This window comes from Gadus macrocephalus, chromosome 20, assembly GCF_031168955.1.
Source record: "Gadus macrocephalus chromosome 20, ASM3116895v1".
Classification (NCBI taxonomy): domain Eukaryota; kingdom Metazoa; phylum Chordata; class Actinopteri; order Gadiformes; family Gadidae; genus Gadus; species Gadus macrocephalus.
Window position 1 is genome coordinate 569,788 of NC_082401.1, and position 12,888 is coordinate 582,675.

Consider the following 12,888-nt stretch of genomic DNA (forward strand, 5'->3'; position numbering starts at 1 on the left):
TTTGCTTTCCGGTAGCTATTAATGCAGCTTTTCCACCGCCAGTACCAACTCGACTCGACTCGACTCAACCCGGTTTGGTTGCGTTTCCATCTAAAAAAGTACCTCTTCAATGTGGGCGGGTCGTAGAAAAGAACCTCTCCACCATGGGCGGGTCGTCATTAGGTTTTAATCACGGGAGACGCGATTCCCGGGAAAGGTTATGATGGGAAATAAAATAAAATAAAATAAAATAAAATAAAAAGCGCAATGACTGCGCGTCTATTGTTGTCATACGGTAACGTTGATCAAGGCGAAACTCGAGCCCTAGGAAAGGAACGACACTGAAACTAAACAGCGAAACGCTGATCCTCCGTGGACTCCAGCCACGCCGGACACACACAACCACGCCCGACACACATAACGATAGTTATGTTATTATAACTCTAGTTCTATGATTGTAGGCGTAGCCGTCTAGGCTTCGCCTTATGGGCTTGTCCCGTGCGCGCGCCTGCGCGCGCTGAAAATTCAAACTATGCACCTATCAGCGTGGGCACCGCCCACATTGCCCACGGTATCGTGTCTATATAACGCGGTGTATACCGTCGCTCATCCTCCAAGCTTTTCTTTCAGCAATTGGAGGGTACAGCAGGTGGGAAACTAGACGGCTACGCCTACAATCATAGAACTAGAGTTATAATAACATAACTATCGTTCTATTTCATGTAGGCTACGCCGTCTAGGCTTCGCCTTATGGGCTAAGGTGAAGCTGCGAGCGGAGCCCGATCAATGTACTCCTGCTGGACCCCAGTCAAAAAGACCTAAGTCACCAGAACACATTAAGACTCAAAAAGCCAAGGAAGTGTAAAACACAACAGCTTTATAAAAAACGAATTCCTCCTAGATCAAGCAAGGCAATGATCAAGGGAGAAAAAAGTGAGTCTGTAAAGACTCCGGCTCTATTCCGTGCTTCATGGAACCCATGAAAGGAAAAGAAAAACCAGAGCAACTAGGTTTCCATTAGGTCCGCTACCACCGGGGGCGGAGCTACGGAATTCGGCTCTCCAATAATGGGACTCTCTCGGCCGTTTCTTATTTGAAGAAAACGGCGGGAGTGCCACACTGGTAAACAAAACCACCAGACAATTGGCGAGCCAATAGAAAAACCCCCTAGCCTGTTTTTCATTTGAAAAAAGGTGGGAGAGTAAGACTGGTAATCAAGTCCAACTCGCCAGCCGGCGAGAGGAAATCCAACCACGACGCTTTAAAGAACATGTTTATATTCTTAAGCCGTAAAAGGGGTCCCGGACTCTAGCACAGAGTTGCCGAGTGAGCCCCTGGACATGTCTAACATGTAAAAACGGACAAAGGGGCCGGGGGAAGACCAAGACGCAGCCGCGCAGATGTCTTCCACCGAAACGCCCTTGAGTAGAGCCGTTGAAGCGGCCACGCTCCGTGTGGAGTGAGCTTTAACGCCCAACGGTGGCGCCAAGCCCTGCCGAGAGTAGGCTAGGCAAACACCCTCACATACCCAGCGAGAAAACCGCTGCTTAGTGAGAGCGCGGCCCCTGCTAGCGTCGCTATAACACACAAACAACTGTTGTGTGGAGCGGAACGCTGCCGAGCGATTCACGTACATAGCCAACGCCCGAACCGGGCACAGGAGATGCAACTCCGCCTCCGCCTCACTAGAATGAGGCGGGGGGTGAAAAAACCTTAAGCACAATATCCCTCGACCGAAAAGAACTATTAATGTTCTTCGGGAGGAACGCAGGATTAGGTCTGAGCAACGCGAAGGAGCTGTCCTCGTTTAGCAACAAGCAACTCGGGCTGACAGACAGAGCGGTTAGCTCACCGGCCCGCTTGGCAGAAACCAAGGCCAACAAGAGCGCCGTCTTAAATGACAGGGCATCCAAAGGGGCCTGAGAGAGAGGCTCGAAAGGATCCCTGGACAATCCGCGCAACACGGTGGGGAGATCCCAGCGTGGTGTAAGCACGCGTGAAACAGGCCTAACCCGTCTAGCCCCACGCAAGAATCTCTTGACCAGTGGATGGCTGAAGATCGGTCCACCATCACAGCCTGCATGGCCAGCCGAAACGGCTGCCGCATAGACCTTGATAGTGGAGAAGGCCAAACCTTTTTCCAATAAGTTTTGCAGAAACGAAAGCACGCTTCCCACCTCGCATTGAGATGGGACAGCGTGGTTCGTCTCACACCAATTAGAGAAGGCGCACCACTTCGCCGCATAGAGGGAAGAAGTAGAAGGCGCACGAGCACTCTGAATAGTGTTGATAAGCGTCTCAGGCAAACCTTTGCCCTGCAGGATCAACCTCTCAGGAGCCAAACCAACAGCCGTCCCGAGACATCGGGCGGGTGGTGCACCGTCCCGTGGGCCTGTGAAAGCGCATCCGGCCTGAATGGTACTGGCCAAGGCGCCGACCGCGAGAGCGCGGCCAGCTCTGGAAACCACAGAGCTGAACGGTTCTCCGGGGCCACTAATATCAGGGACAGTCTCTCCTGTCTGACCGGTTCCAGAAGAGGAAGGATCAGCTGGAGCAGGGGAAACGCATACAAGAGAGCCCGCGGCCAAGGTGTGTGTGCCAACGCATCTACCCCCAACGGGGGAAGATCCCGAGGGCTGAGGGAGAACCACCACCTGCAGTGCGTGTTCTCCCGGGACGCGAAGAGGTCCACCTGCGCTGTCCCGAACCTCTGCCAGATCAGTCTGACAATGTCGGGATGTAACCGCCACTCGTCTCGGCGGGGACCGCCTCGAGACATGAGGTCCGCCCCAAAGTTCTGGGCGCCCGCGATATGCAGGGCTCTCAGACTGTGGAGATACTGATGAGCCCAAAGCCAGAGCTCGACCGCCTTTCGGTGGAGAGCAGGGGAGCGGACTCCCCCCTGTCTGTTGATGTACGCCGCCGCCGACACGCTGTCTGTCCTGATCAGAACGTGGCGGCCGCGCACCAGGTGAAAGAAATGCAACAGCACTTTCCTCACAGCGTCGAGCTCCAACACATTTATGTGTGCTGTAGGGGGCGTGCGCCACTCGTCTCCGACCGAGTGAGAGAGGCACGTTCCTCCCCAACCCGTCAACGAGGCGTCCGTGAAGACCACTACGTAGGACGCCACCCTGCCCAGGGGAACACCCTTGAGAAGGGCGGAGGGTCCTTTCCAATATTCCAGGTCTGGCGACACCGAACGGGGGACGAGGAGCACCCTGAGCTTGTGTCGCCTGGGGTCCAACCGTTGGCGAGCAAACCACCGCTGGAGTCTGCGCATAAAAAGCAGACCCAGGGGGACCACGGGGTGGGCAGCTGCCATCAGCCCCAACAGGCGCATGGTGGACAGTGCGGTCACGTTTCTGCGAACGTGAAAACGGGACAGCGCCGACAGGATGGCGTCTCGCCGAGGAGGCGAAAGCATCGCAGTCATGGTGGCTGAGTCTAGGCAAAGCCCCAAGTAGACTGTCTGCCGGCTGGGGAGCGGGGAGCTCTTCTCCCAGTTGATGGCAAAACCCAGGAAGGAGAGATGGTTTATCACCAACATGGTGTCCCTTCTCGCGGTCTCTTCTGAGTTGCTCAGAATAAGCAGATCGTCTAGGTAGAAGAGAATCCTCTTTCCCTGACGTCTGAGCGGTTCCAACGCCGTCTCCACACACTTCGAGAAGGTGCGCGGAGCCAGGGAATAGCCGAACGGCAGACACTGGTACTCGTACGCCATCCCCATAAAGGCAAAGCGGAGAAACTTCCTGTGCGCCTGCCGAACAGGGACGTGGAAGTGAGCATCCTTGAGATCCAGGGATGTGAACCAATCGCCCTCTCTCACACACCGGAACAATGCTCCGACCGTGAGCATTCTGAACTTCCTCGTGGCAACGAATCTGTTGAACACGCGAAGATCCAGAATAGGTCTCATTTCCCCTGACTTCTTGGAAACCAGGAAATAGCGGGAATAAAAACCTAGGTGAGACTCGTGGGGGGGAACGACAGTGATGGCCCCCTTTACCAAGAGACGTGCCACCTCTGCTGCCAGAGCCGTGCTCGCAGCCGGGTCCCGTAGCGTGGTCTCCACCAACCCCATAAAGGGTGGGGGACGACGCTTGAACTGTATGGGATGGCCCCATCTCAATGTGGTGTCCAACCACGATGGCAGAACGCACCGCTCTTGCCAACACGCATAGCGGTTGGAGAGAGGGCGAGCCGACAGCTGAGGAAGACCGTCCATCAGGGTCGAAGGGGCACTGGGTAACCCGCCGGGAAAAAGATGGGGTGCGAAAGCACTCGCCCTGCATATCGTCAGATACGGGGGCGAGAGGCGGGACCGGCATGGGAATCCCTTTGATGGCCGCCGCCTCACCCATGATCTCCCGGAAGAGATCGGTCATCCGGCGCGGACCCTCGTGTTGTATGACGGTGGCGGTTGTAACCCGAGAGCGGGAAAAACCGGACGCCGAGTCGCCAAAGACGTCGTCCAGGGAGGCGTCGATGATGCCATCGTCGACGTCAGGTCCGAACAGGTCGATGGCGTCAACCATTTCCACCGCAGGGGAAAAGAAGAGATGCCTGGAGAGGATCCCCTCTTCAGGCAGCTCCCGGCAGGCGGCACAGGAGACGGGGGCCGCCATAGCAGCCGCGGCGTGGTCGGCGCCGAGGCACCAAAAGCACGCCAAGTGCCCGTCACCCGGTGCCAGGGAGGCGGGACAGGAGGCGCATAGGAGTCCTGAAAAGGACCTAGCTCTAGGAGCGCTCTCAGGTGGCCCTGAAAAGGGCCGTTTGTCCGCGGCCTCGCCCGAGCCGCTGCCACCGGCTCGGGAGATCCGTGTTGAAGTTCTCATCTTCTTAATTGTAGTTCTCAATTTCTCGCTGATAAGCACAAGTGCTGAAAGAAAAGGGAGGATGAGCGACGGTATACACCGCGTTATATAGACACGATACCGTGGGAAATGTGGGCGGTGCCCACGCTGATAGGTGCATACTTTGAATTTGGGACAAGCCCATAAGGCGAAGCCTAGACGGCGTAGCCTACATGAAATAGAACGACGCGCAGCCTAACTCTAGCCCCGGGAAAGGAGCGACACACACGGCGAAACGCTGATCAGTGTCCCCCTCAGGAGCGGGTTCGTGGACTCCAACCACGCCGGACACAACTTAACTTTGAGAGATTATTCCCATTTACAGCCGCTGGCCAATCAGTTACCAGCAGCCTGTTTACGTCACACAAAAGTACCTACTCCTCTCGCTTGGAACCTCGACGGAGGTAGTACTAAAAAAAAGTACCCGGCCGGTACTAGGTACCAGGCACTTTTTTTGCCAATGGAAACGCAAAAAAGGCGTGGCGAGTCGAGTCGAGTCGAGCTGGTACTGGCGGTGGAAAAGCGGCATAAGTCAATTCTACAACCTCTGTGACCCATGCAACATTTGCGATAATAACAAAAGAATACTGCCGTGCCGACAGTTGTATCTGTTATCTGTACTGTCTATATCATTGTTTTGTTGCAAAAATGCTCAATAAAAACTAAGTATTAAAAAAAAAAAAGTTTGTTTTCTGAAGAGTTCAGATCGGTCAGGGCTATAATTTTAGCTGCTCCATCCGCACTCAAAATAACGTCATCTAAAGACATAAATATGACAGCGACATTATTAATATCTACACACTGCGTAACTTTAAAATTATATAAACTCACCGCCACCGGCATTTAAGACGTTTTAGCAGCAGCTGAGTGTGACTCCTGAGCTGATGGTCTGTGACTCCGGGGTTAGCTCCGGCTAACATTAGGTGGCAGGGGTGCTGAATACGGCACAACAGGATCCAAAAAGTTCAATATATAAACTCCTCCCGTCCATAAACAGCTCCAGATTTAGTGGAGAACTTGGTGTGGTGGCCCGGTCTGTGTCTGTTCCTTCAGAAACCCTCCACATTTATTCCTCAAGTAGCAACATGCGACGTAGCATCCTCCTGATTATGCTCGTGATTCTCTGCTGAGGGTGCACGCAGAGCTGTCTGCAAGCAGCGGCTCAGATCAGACGTGACCCCACGTGGGGGACCCTAACTTCTCCTACGCTGTCATTGGCTGAAGAAGTCACCAAACATTACCACCACATGAGTAGAAGCCATACTGTATGGTAGAAGCCCATAGGTGATGATTAAGCAGGATTTCGTTTGTATGAGTCTATATTTTGTTTTATTTTGAAATTCCTCCAGACAAACGTTAACTGCAACTAAAACATTTTACAAAATAAAATTTGGTTATTCTATATATTAATATTTTTTTAATTGTGACATTTTTGTTTTGTTTTACAAATGACAATGCTGTACTCAAATTAATGTCATGTATTAATAAATTTATACTTTTAGCATGCAAAAATGCATTCCAAATAATATGGAAGAATTATCCTATCTTTATTCAAGAGCATAGATTTTCAGTTTGAGAGCATGATTTCATTCCTTTTCAGACAGATATATTCTCCTTGCGCTCACATTTTCTGCTCGCACTTGGATGTCTGCTGCTTTCTTTCAAAATGTGTGCTTGAACTCAAAAATCACATGCTTGTGCTCACATTTATTCTGCTTGCACACAAAACTTTCGCTCGCATTCAAATATGTCCTGTGCGCGCTCAGATCTGAAGTCTGCGCGCTCTGATCTGAAGTCTGCGTGCTCAAATCTAATGTGCTCACACTCAGAACACGCAATCCCCTCAAGTTGAGGAGTCTGCTCAGCCTCAGACTCAAGGCTGTCCCTCCCTGCTCTTAAAATATTGTGTTTCACCAGCCAATAGGGAGACAGCTAGAGTGTGGACCAATCAAATGACGGTTGCCGCCTTGGGTGCGTTCCTTCGCACTTTTTTGAGTGCTCTGTATATGGTCTGTTTGTAAATATATATATATATATACCATATTAGCCAGCTATTTGAATCGTCACTTATCACTTATCGTCACCCATCAAAAAGTACAGGTCTGAGCGACACCAAACCCACACCTTTCTGCTCATTCTAGACCGCTGAACGACATATAAAAAAAATCAGACTTCTACAGCTTTCAGAAAACAATTTGCCTGAAACTGGCCAGCTGTGTGAGAGGCTATGAGAGTGTATGCACCTGACACCCTCTTGAATTTGACTTTGTGAGACATCCAATTAAGAAAACTAAATGACTTGAGAGGTTTATTTTTTGTATTCTTGTATAGGGGCCCGATCGCATCCTCTGTGCCAAATATGGGGTCTTTAGGGTGACAGGGGACCACACAGGTCCCTATGAGACACTTACGGAGGGAAAACTGCTTTTCTTTAATATTTAATAAACTATTTGAGCCAGAAGGCTGAAACTTTAGTATGTGCATCGTGACGGGCAGCGGGACGAGTGTGCCGAGTTTCGGACCCGAGCGACCTTCAGAAGTGTCAAAGGTCAGGGGGTCAGGGGGTATCTGGCAGAGGCCTAATCCTGAGCTTAACTATTTAACCCTTGACCTCACCCTAACCCTGACCATTTTTGAATATGTTGCTCAACAGAGGGTTTCGTGCATGGATTCTTTGGGCCTGTTGCAATACGACCACCGTAGAGCTACTTAGCTTTCCAAAAGGTCTACTGGCTTGAGATTCGAGGTCATTAATCTATGTCCAAAATAAAGTTCACACACCAAGTTTCAAGTCATTTGGTCCATTTTTGTGCAAATGGCAAGCACTTGATGTTTCCAAAAGGCGATTACTTGCAGGCCCGCCCATCAAAAAGTACAGGTCTGAGCGACACCAAACCCACACCTTTCTGCTCATCCTAAACCGCTGAACGACATATTAAAAAATCAGACTTAACAGCTTTCAGAAAAAAATTTGTCTGAAACTGGCCAGCTGTGTGAGAGGCTATGAGTGTGTATGCACCTGACACCCTCTTGAATTTGACTTTGTGAGACATTCAGTTAAGAAAACTAAATGACTTGAGAGGTTTATTTTTTGTATTCTTGTATAGGGGCCCGATCGCATCCTCTGTGCCGAATTTGGGCAAAATCTCCACCTAAATCTCCACCTAAGAAGAAATATTTTTTCAATATTTCATAAACACTTCGAGCCAGGAGGCTGAAATTTGAGTATGTGCATCTTGACCTGGTGTGTGACAAGTGCGCCAATTCGAATGGCCTATTCAAATCGAAGAATTTGTATTCTCTTTTAATCATGCCAATCCTTGAACATTGTGGCAAGCTAGGGGAAACCTCTGGGTCACCACAGCAGAGGGGGCGGACCCACAGGCTCAGGGCCTGCAGCCCATCAAGTGATCAGAGAGAGATTTACTTGCCTTTCTCCCAAGCACTCAGTTTGGTTGAGGACAAGCAGCAGTCAACATTTCTCTGGTTTCCACATGATTGAGGATCGTCAGCTCACGTGAGTTTTGATGAACTTTGATGAACCCAACACCACAATGGATCCATGTGGAAAGTTAGTAATGTTTGTGACTCACCTGGTCTCTCCTCCTCACCACCCAGGGAAGCTGGGCTGCACCCCCCACATCAAGTGTAACTAAAATGAAAGCCTCACCACTCTGCAATTCCTTGTTCAAAGGCTTTGCTTGCTTGAGTAGTTTGTAATGGGTTTGTCTCAATGAAAGCAGTACTGAAGAGTTATAATTGTAACTAGGTACGTCACAGGATCACACTTTCTGTTTGCCCGGGAGTAGGGGCTTTCTTCCTACCTGTTGCATCTAACTGCAATTATACAGTAGTAAGATAGTTATATTAAAAATAAATTCACATCCAAACATGAGATATCAACTAGAACATGGTTTATTTATTTTACTGACCAAGCACATGACATTTTGTGTGGTTTCTTGTTTTGTGTTGAACAAGCAAATTATACTTTTTAGTTTAGTCCATGGGTCTCCTCCCAACACATGATATATCAACTACCACAACATGGTTTCCTTCTTTTGCTGAACAAGCACATCACAGTTTGATTGGTTTCTTTTTTTTGCTGAACAAGCAAATTATAAATTTTAGTTTAGTCTGTGGGTCTCGTCCCTACAACGGCGTATAAGACTTGGCCAAAGATTTGTGGCAACCTAAGAAAAACAGTTAGAACAGACAGACAGCTTTCATCTTAACGTGTTTCAATATTTCACTATTTGCACTGTGTGAAAAAAAGCGGCAGTGGATGAGAGACTGCACTGTGGCGCTTATAACGTAAAACCTTAACGGCACTATTATTTTTGATGCGCGATTCCCAACACTCCTCCAGCTACTGTGCAAAAATAAAAATAAATAAAAAATGAAACTAAAACGGTCTGCCACAGACGAATAAAAAGTTAATACCACAGAAGCCCCCCAGACAGGGTCAATGGCTAAAGGCTTTTCTCTTGAGAGCTGTGAGCTTGTTCTTTACATGGAATTTGACTGCTCTCCAGTCACGCTCTTTTAATGCTTCCGGGTTTGCATTGATGCAGGCAATGCAGTCATTTTTCCCTGGCACTACAAACTTCTCAATGAATTTTCGGCTCATGCTTCTTTCGACAGCTGATGTTTCTTCTTTGGTCCAAGGCTTCTTCGTTGTTGTGTGGCGACCTACATGAAAAATGAGAACCGTTTAGGTAATCTGTCTGTCTGTCTGTCTCTCTGTCATTTGAGCTCCAGTACCAAACCAGCTGTTCATGAGAGGCTCACAGTAAATGATCCCATTGAGCTACAACACATCTTGTATGTATTGTTCATAAACATATGCCGTCCCTCCCACATACACAAATAAATTAAAATGTCAGTGCACTTGACTATCCTTTGTGGGTTGAAGAAATTGTGGTAGAGTTTGACATGACAGCGACAATACAGCTACAGTAAATGCAACTTGAGACCTAGAACCCCATTACCTGATTTGATCAAAACCTTGTTTTGAATATTTCCTCACCTTTTATAGAAGAAGAAATACCACTGGATGACACCTCCATTTGGGTTGGGATTTCAGGGGGCAGGGTGTTGCTCAGTCTGGTCTCTACAAATAAAAAACATTTAAAAAGTTTAATAAGTCATCTACTTAACAATACCTTATAGTTAGTGCGTGGAGTGCCAAGCCCTTTAGAAAAAGCAGTTCTCAACCTTGTCAATGTCAAGGACCCAAGCATTAATCATTTTGGGACCCTGTTAATTTTAACTGTAGGGGGGTACAAAATAAACCAACTACAGTTACACTCCACAAAGACCCCTGGGGGTCTCCAAATGCTACGCAGGGAAACGTCGCTTAGATGGGCAATATCATGCATTCTGTGCCGTTCATGCTTTTCGTTAACCAAGTGAATTACTTTGAGGAGGGGCGCAGAGACACGACACTACGGCACCTTATGGTGCACTAGAGCACTTTGGAGCTGGGACTGTAATTATATATTTTTAGGTGTTTTTTTATTAATTTAATATTAACTTATATGGTGTGTTTTTATTGTATGTGAGCAGACCACTATGGAATTTCCTTCGGAATCAATAAAGTTGCATCTATCTATCTGGACAATAATTTGACTGACTTACTCTTTTTTTAAATTTCATTCTATTGGACACTTTAACCAAGTGGATTACTTTGAAGTGAACTATAACTGAAATTTACTTTTTAACTTTTATTCTATTGGACACTTTATTCCATTGTACACTTTTAGGTGCTGCTATAGTAGATATTGTTACTATAAATAAGTACATTGTAATGTAACATCACCTGTACACTACTTGTAAATATGAAGATATTCTTGCCTAGGACCTTTCTTTCTTCTTACTACACCCGCTATATCCCATCCCCCAGTCCCCAACAGAGTAAATGGAGTTGAAGAATTATGCACATTGTTTTACACTGCTGTTAACCTGTGATGTGACAATAAAGTTTTCCAATTCTGATTCACAAGTCATACTTAAAATCAAAATGTGTCACATTTGACACTTCTATTTTGGCAGGGTGACACCATCAGGGCTTACAGATATGCAACATTTGTCCAAACGCGCAATCTGTAAACAGCTGTTAGGAGCAGCTAGCATATTTAGGCTAAGTTAGTCACTGTAGGAATAGCCACATCTCAATGCTTGCATTACCTATAAAAGTTACATATATCCAACAACACATACCTGACATGACCTCTCCTCCCCTGATCTCGCTGTCTTCTCCTTCCCCGATCTCGCTGTCGTCTCCTTCTCCCATCTCGTCTTCTCCTTGCACCTCTTCCTTGTCAGGCGTCAGTGTTGGTACAGACTCTATGGGATTAAGAAAAAGAAAAGTAAAAGGTAATACAGGTGAATCTGTTTTGTTAATTTAAGTGTTAAATGACTGCGACTTTAAAATAATTAATAAAAAATTGGGTCATGCAGAGAAATGCTGTGTACCGTCTGGGGAGATGTCTATCTCGCCAAGGTTCATCCCTATATAGTCTCCAATCCGTCCCTGCTGCATAGCGAGTAGGAGCTTGCTGACTTTGGCAATTTGAAGGGTGTCCAGCTTGAGCCTGTAGAAGTCGTCATGGATCCTAATATTGTGGCCGAGGTACCTTGCCAATTGATCACGGTCTGCGTCTTTGAGATTCAGTACACTCGACAATGTTGCAATTTGTTTCCGCAGGTCTGTGGAGCGTAGGGCTTCGGGGTTTTTGGCACCACATTCATTTGAAAATTTTCGAATGCAATCAGAACCTCGGAGATATGTGTCTTTTTCTGGACGAGCAAACAAGTACATGTTGGTTTTTTTAACGGCACACTCCTCTCGTCTATTGCACAGCAGTTCAAGTGCTTCTTCAGTCTGTGGAGTTAGTAGTAAAGGAACACCTCGACTAAGCTTTCCTGGCAGTTCAATCCGAGTGAAATGTGAGAACATACTCATCTCGTTGGCTGTGAGGTGCTGTTTGACTTCTTCAATAGGCACTGATTTCGATCTTGACTGAAAAAACTTCAACTCCATCTTTGAGACTTCACCTTCCCTTCGGCGGTTGAACAGTATAACATTTGTCAAAGTAGCCTCACACAACTGTTTCCAGTTAGCTGTTGAAACCACCTCTTTCAATTCCTTGATGCCTTGGGTTACCTCTTTATCTAGATGAACATGAAGAAGTCTAACATCATCTGTAAATGGTAATAGCTTGGGAGCATTAAATTTAGCCTCCCTGAGGTCCCTCCTGCCATGACCTGCCATGTACACGCCCCAGTGACTATCATAAATAGTGGAAAATGCATGGTACCGCTCTGCTTCTGCATGATCTAAGTACTGCAGTGCTTCGGCTCTTAAGTACTTTGCCATGTTGTTCAATCCAGTACCCAATTTACCATTAAGACTTGGAATTTCGGACTTTGATGTCGTTTCGGCAAATCCGACTACGTGACGGGCAACTTTAATGGTCTCCTTGAAATTCTCAGGGCTCACTAGGTCTTTGGTTGTCTTCATAGTTGTCATCTCTCTTGCTGCCTTTATCAACCTACCAAGACTCCTCAGCTGTTGTGTGACAGTCTTCTTATTGCCAACTGTGTCAGTACTACTACCCATGACCTTGTTCATTAAATGGCAGCCAAAACCCCAGATTGCTGGATCAGTTTTGACAATATCAGTGACATCATCTTGACGCATGCTCTTGGTCAGATCATTGAACATTTCAGGGGTGCCTGAAGGTGAAAGTTGTTCAATAGAGCAGGTGGCCAGCACTCGAGTTTTAGAAAATGTCTTCTGTGCCCCTTCTTCGGATGGCAGTTTATCGCATTTTCTAAGATGTTTCCACAACAGTTTTCTTACAAAAAGGCCAAGGCAGTGGGAACAGTGCACATATTCTTTCTCCGAACTGTGTGTTCTGGGTCGCTTTTTTGCGATGAGGCTCCCTTGTCCACTCTTGAGCACAGATGCATTGTGCATAAAGTTGCCACTGCTTCTTAGAAAATTCAAATTACATTTTCTTTCCTTTGAACCCTTGTTGTAACTTAAAGC

At 47.5% G+C, this 12,888-nt stretch overlaps 2 protein-coding genes across 2 annotated transcripts in view; both read right to left on the reverse strand.

Annotated features, from left to right (window-relative positions):
* The window catches only part of LOC132448178 (uncharacterized), a 123,504-nt gene that overhangs the window by 89,418 nt on the left and 21,198 nt on the right, over window positions 1-12,888 (reverse strand). The window lies entirely within an intron of this gene.
* LOC132449181 (uncharacterized) lies at window positions 8,841-12,560 on the reverse strand. The gene is made up of 3 exons (XM_060040858.1): window positions 11,055-12,560; window positions 9,862-9,945; window positions 8,841-9,524 (listed from the first exon to the last, which is right to left on the reverse strand). The coding sequence occupies exon 1, from the start codon at window positions 12,535-12,537 to the stop codon at window positions 11,287-11,289; it is 1,251 nt and encodes a 416-aa protein (XP_059896841.1). The 5' UTR covers window positions 12,538-12,560; the 3' UTR covers window positions 8,841-9,524; window positions 9,862-9,945; window positions 11,055-11,286.

Coding starts and splice junctions, on each gene's coding strand:
- LOC132449181 (XM_060040858.1), bottom strand. CDS start 12,537: ATGCGTCAAGATGATGTCACTGATATTGTCAAAACTGATCCAGCAATC.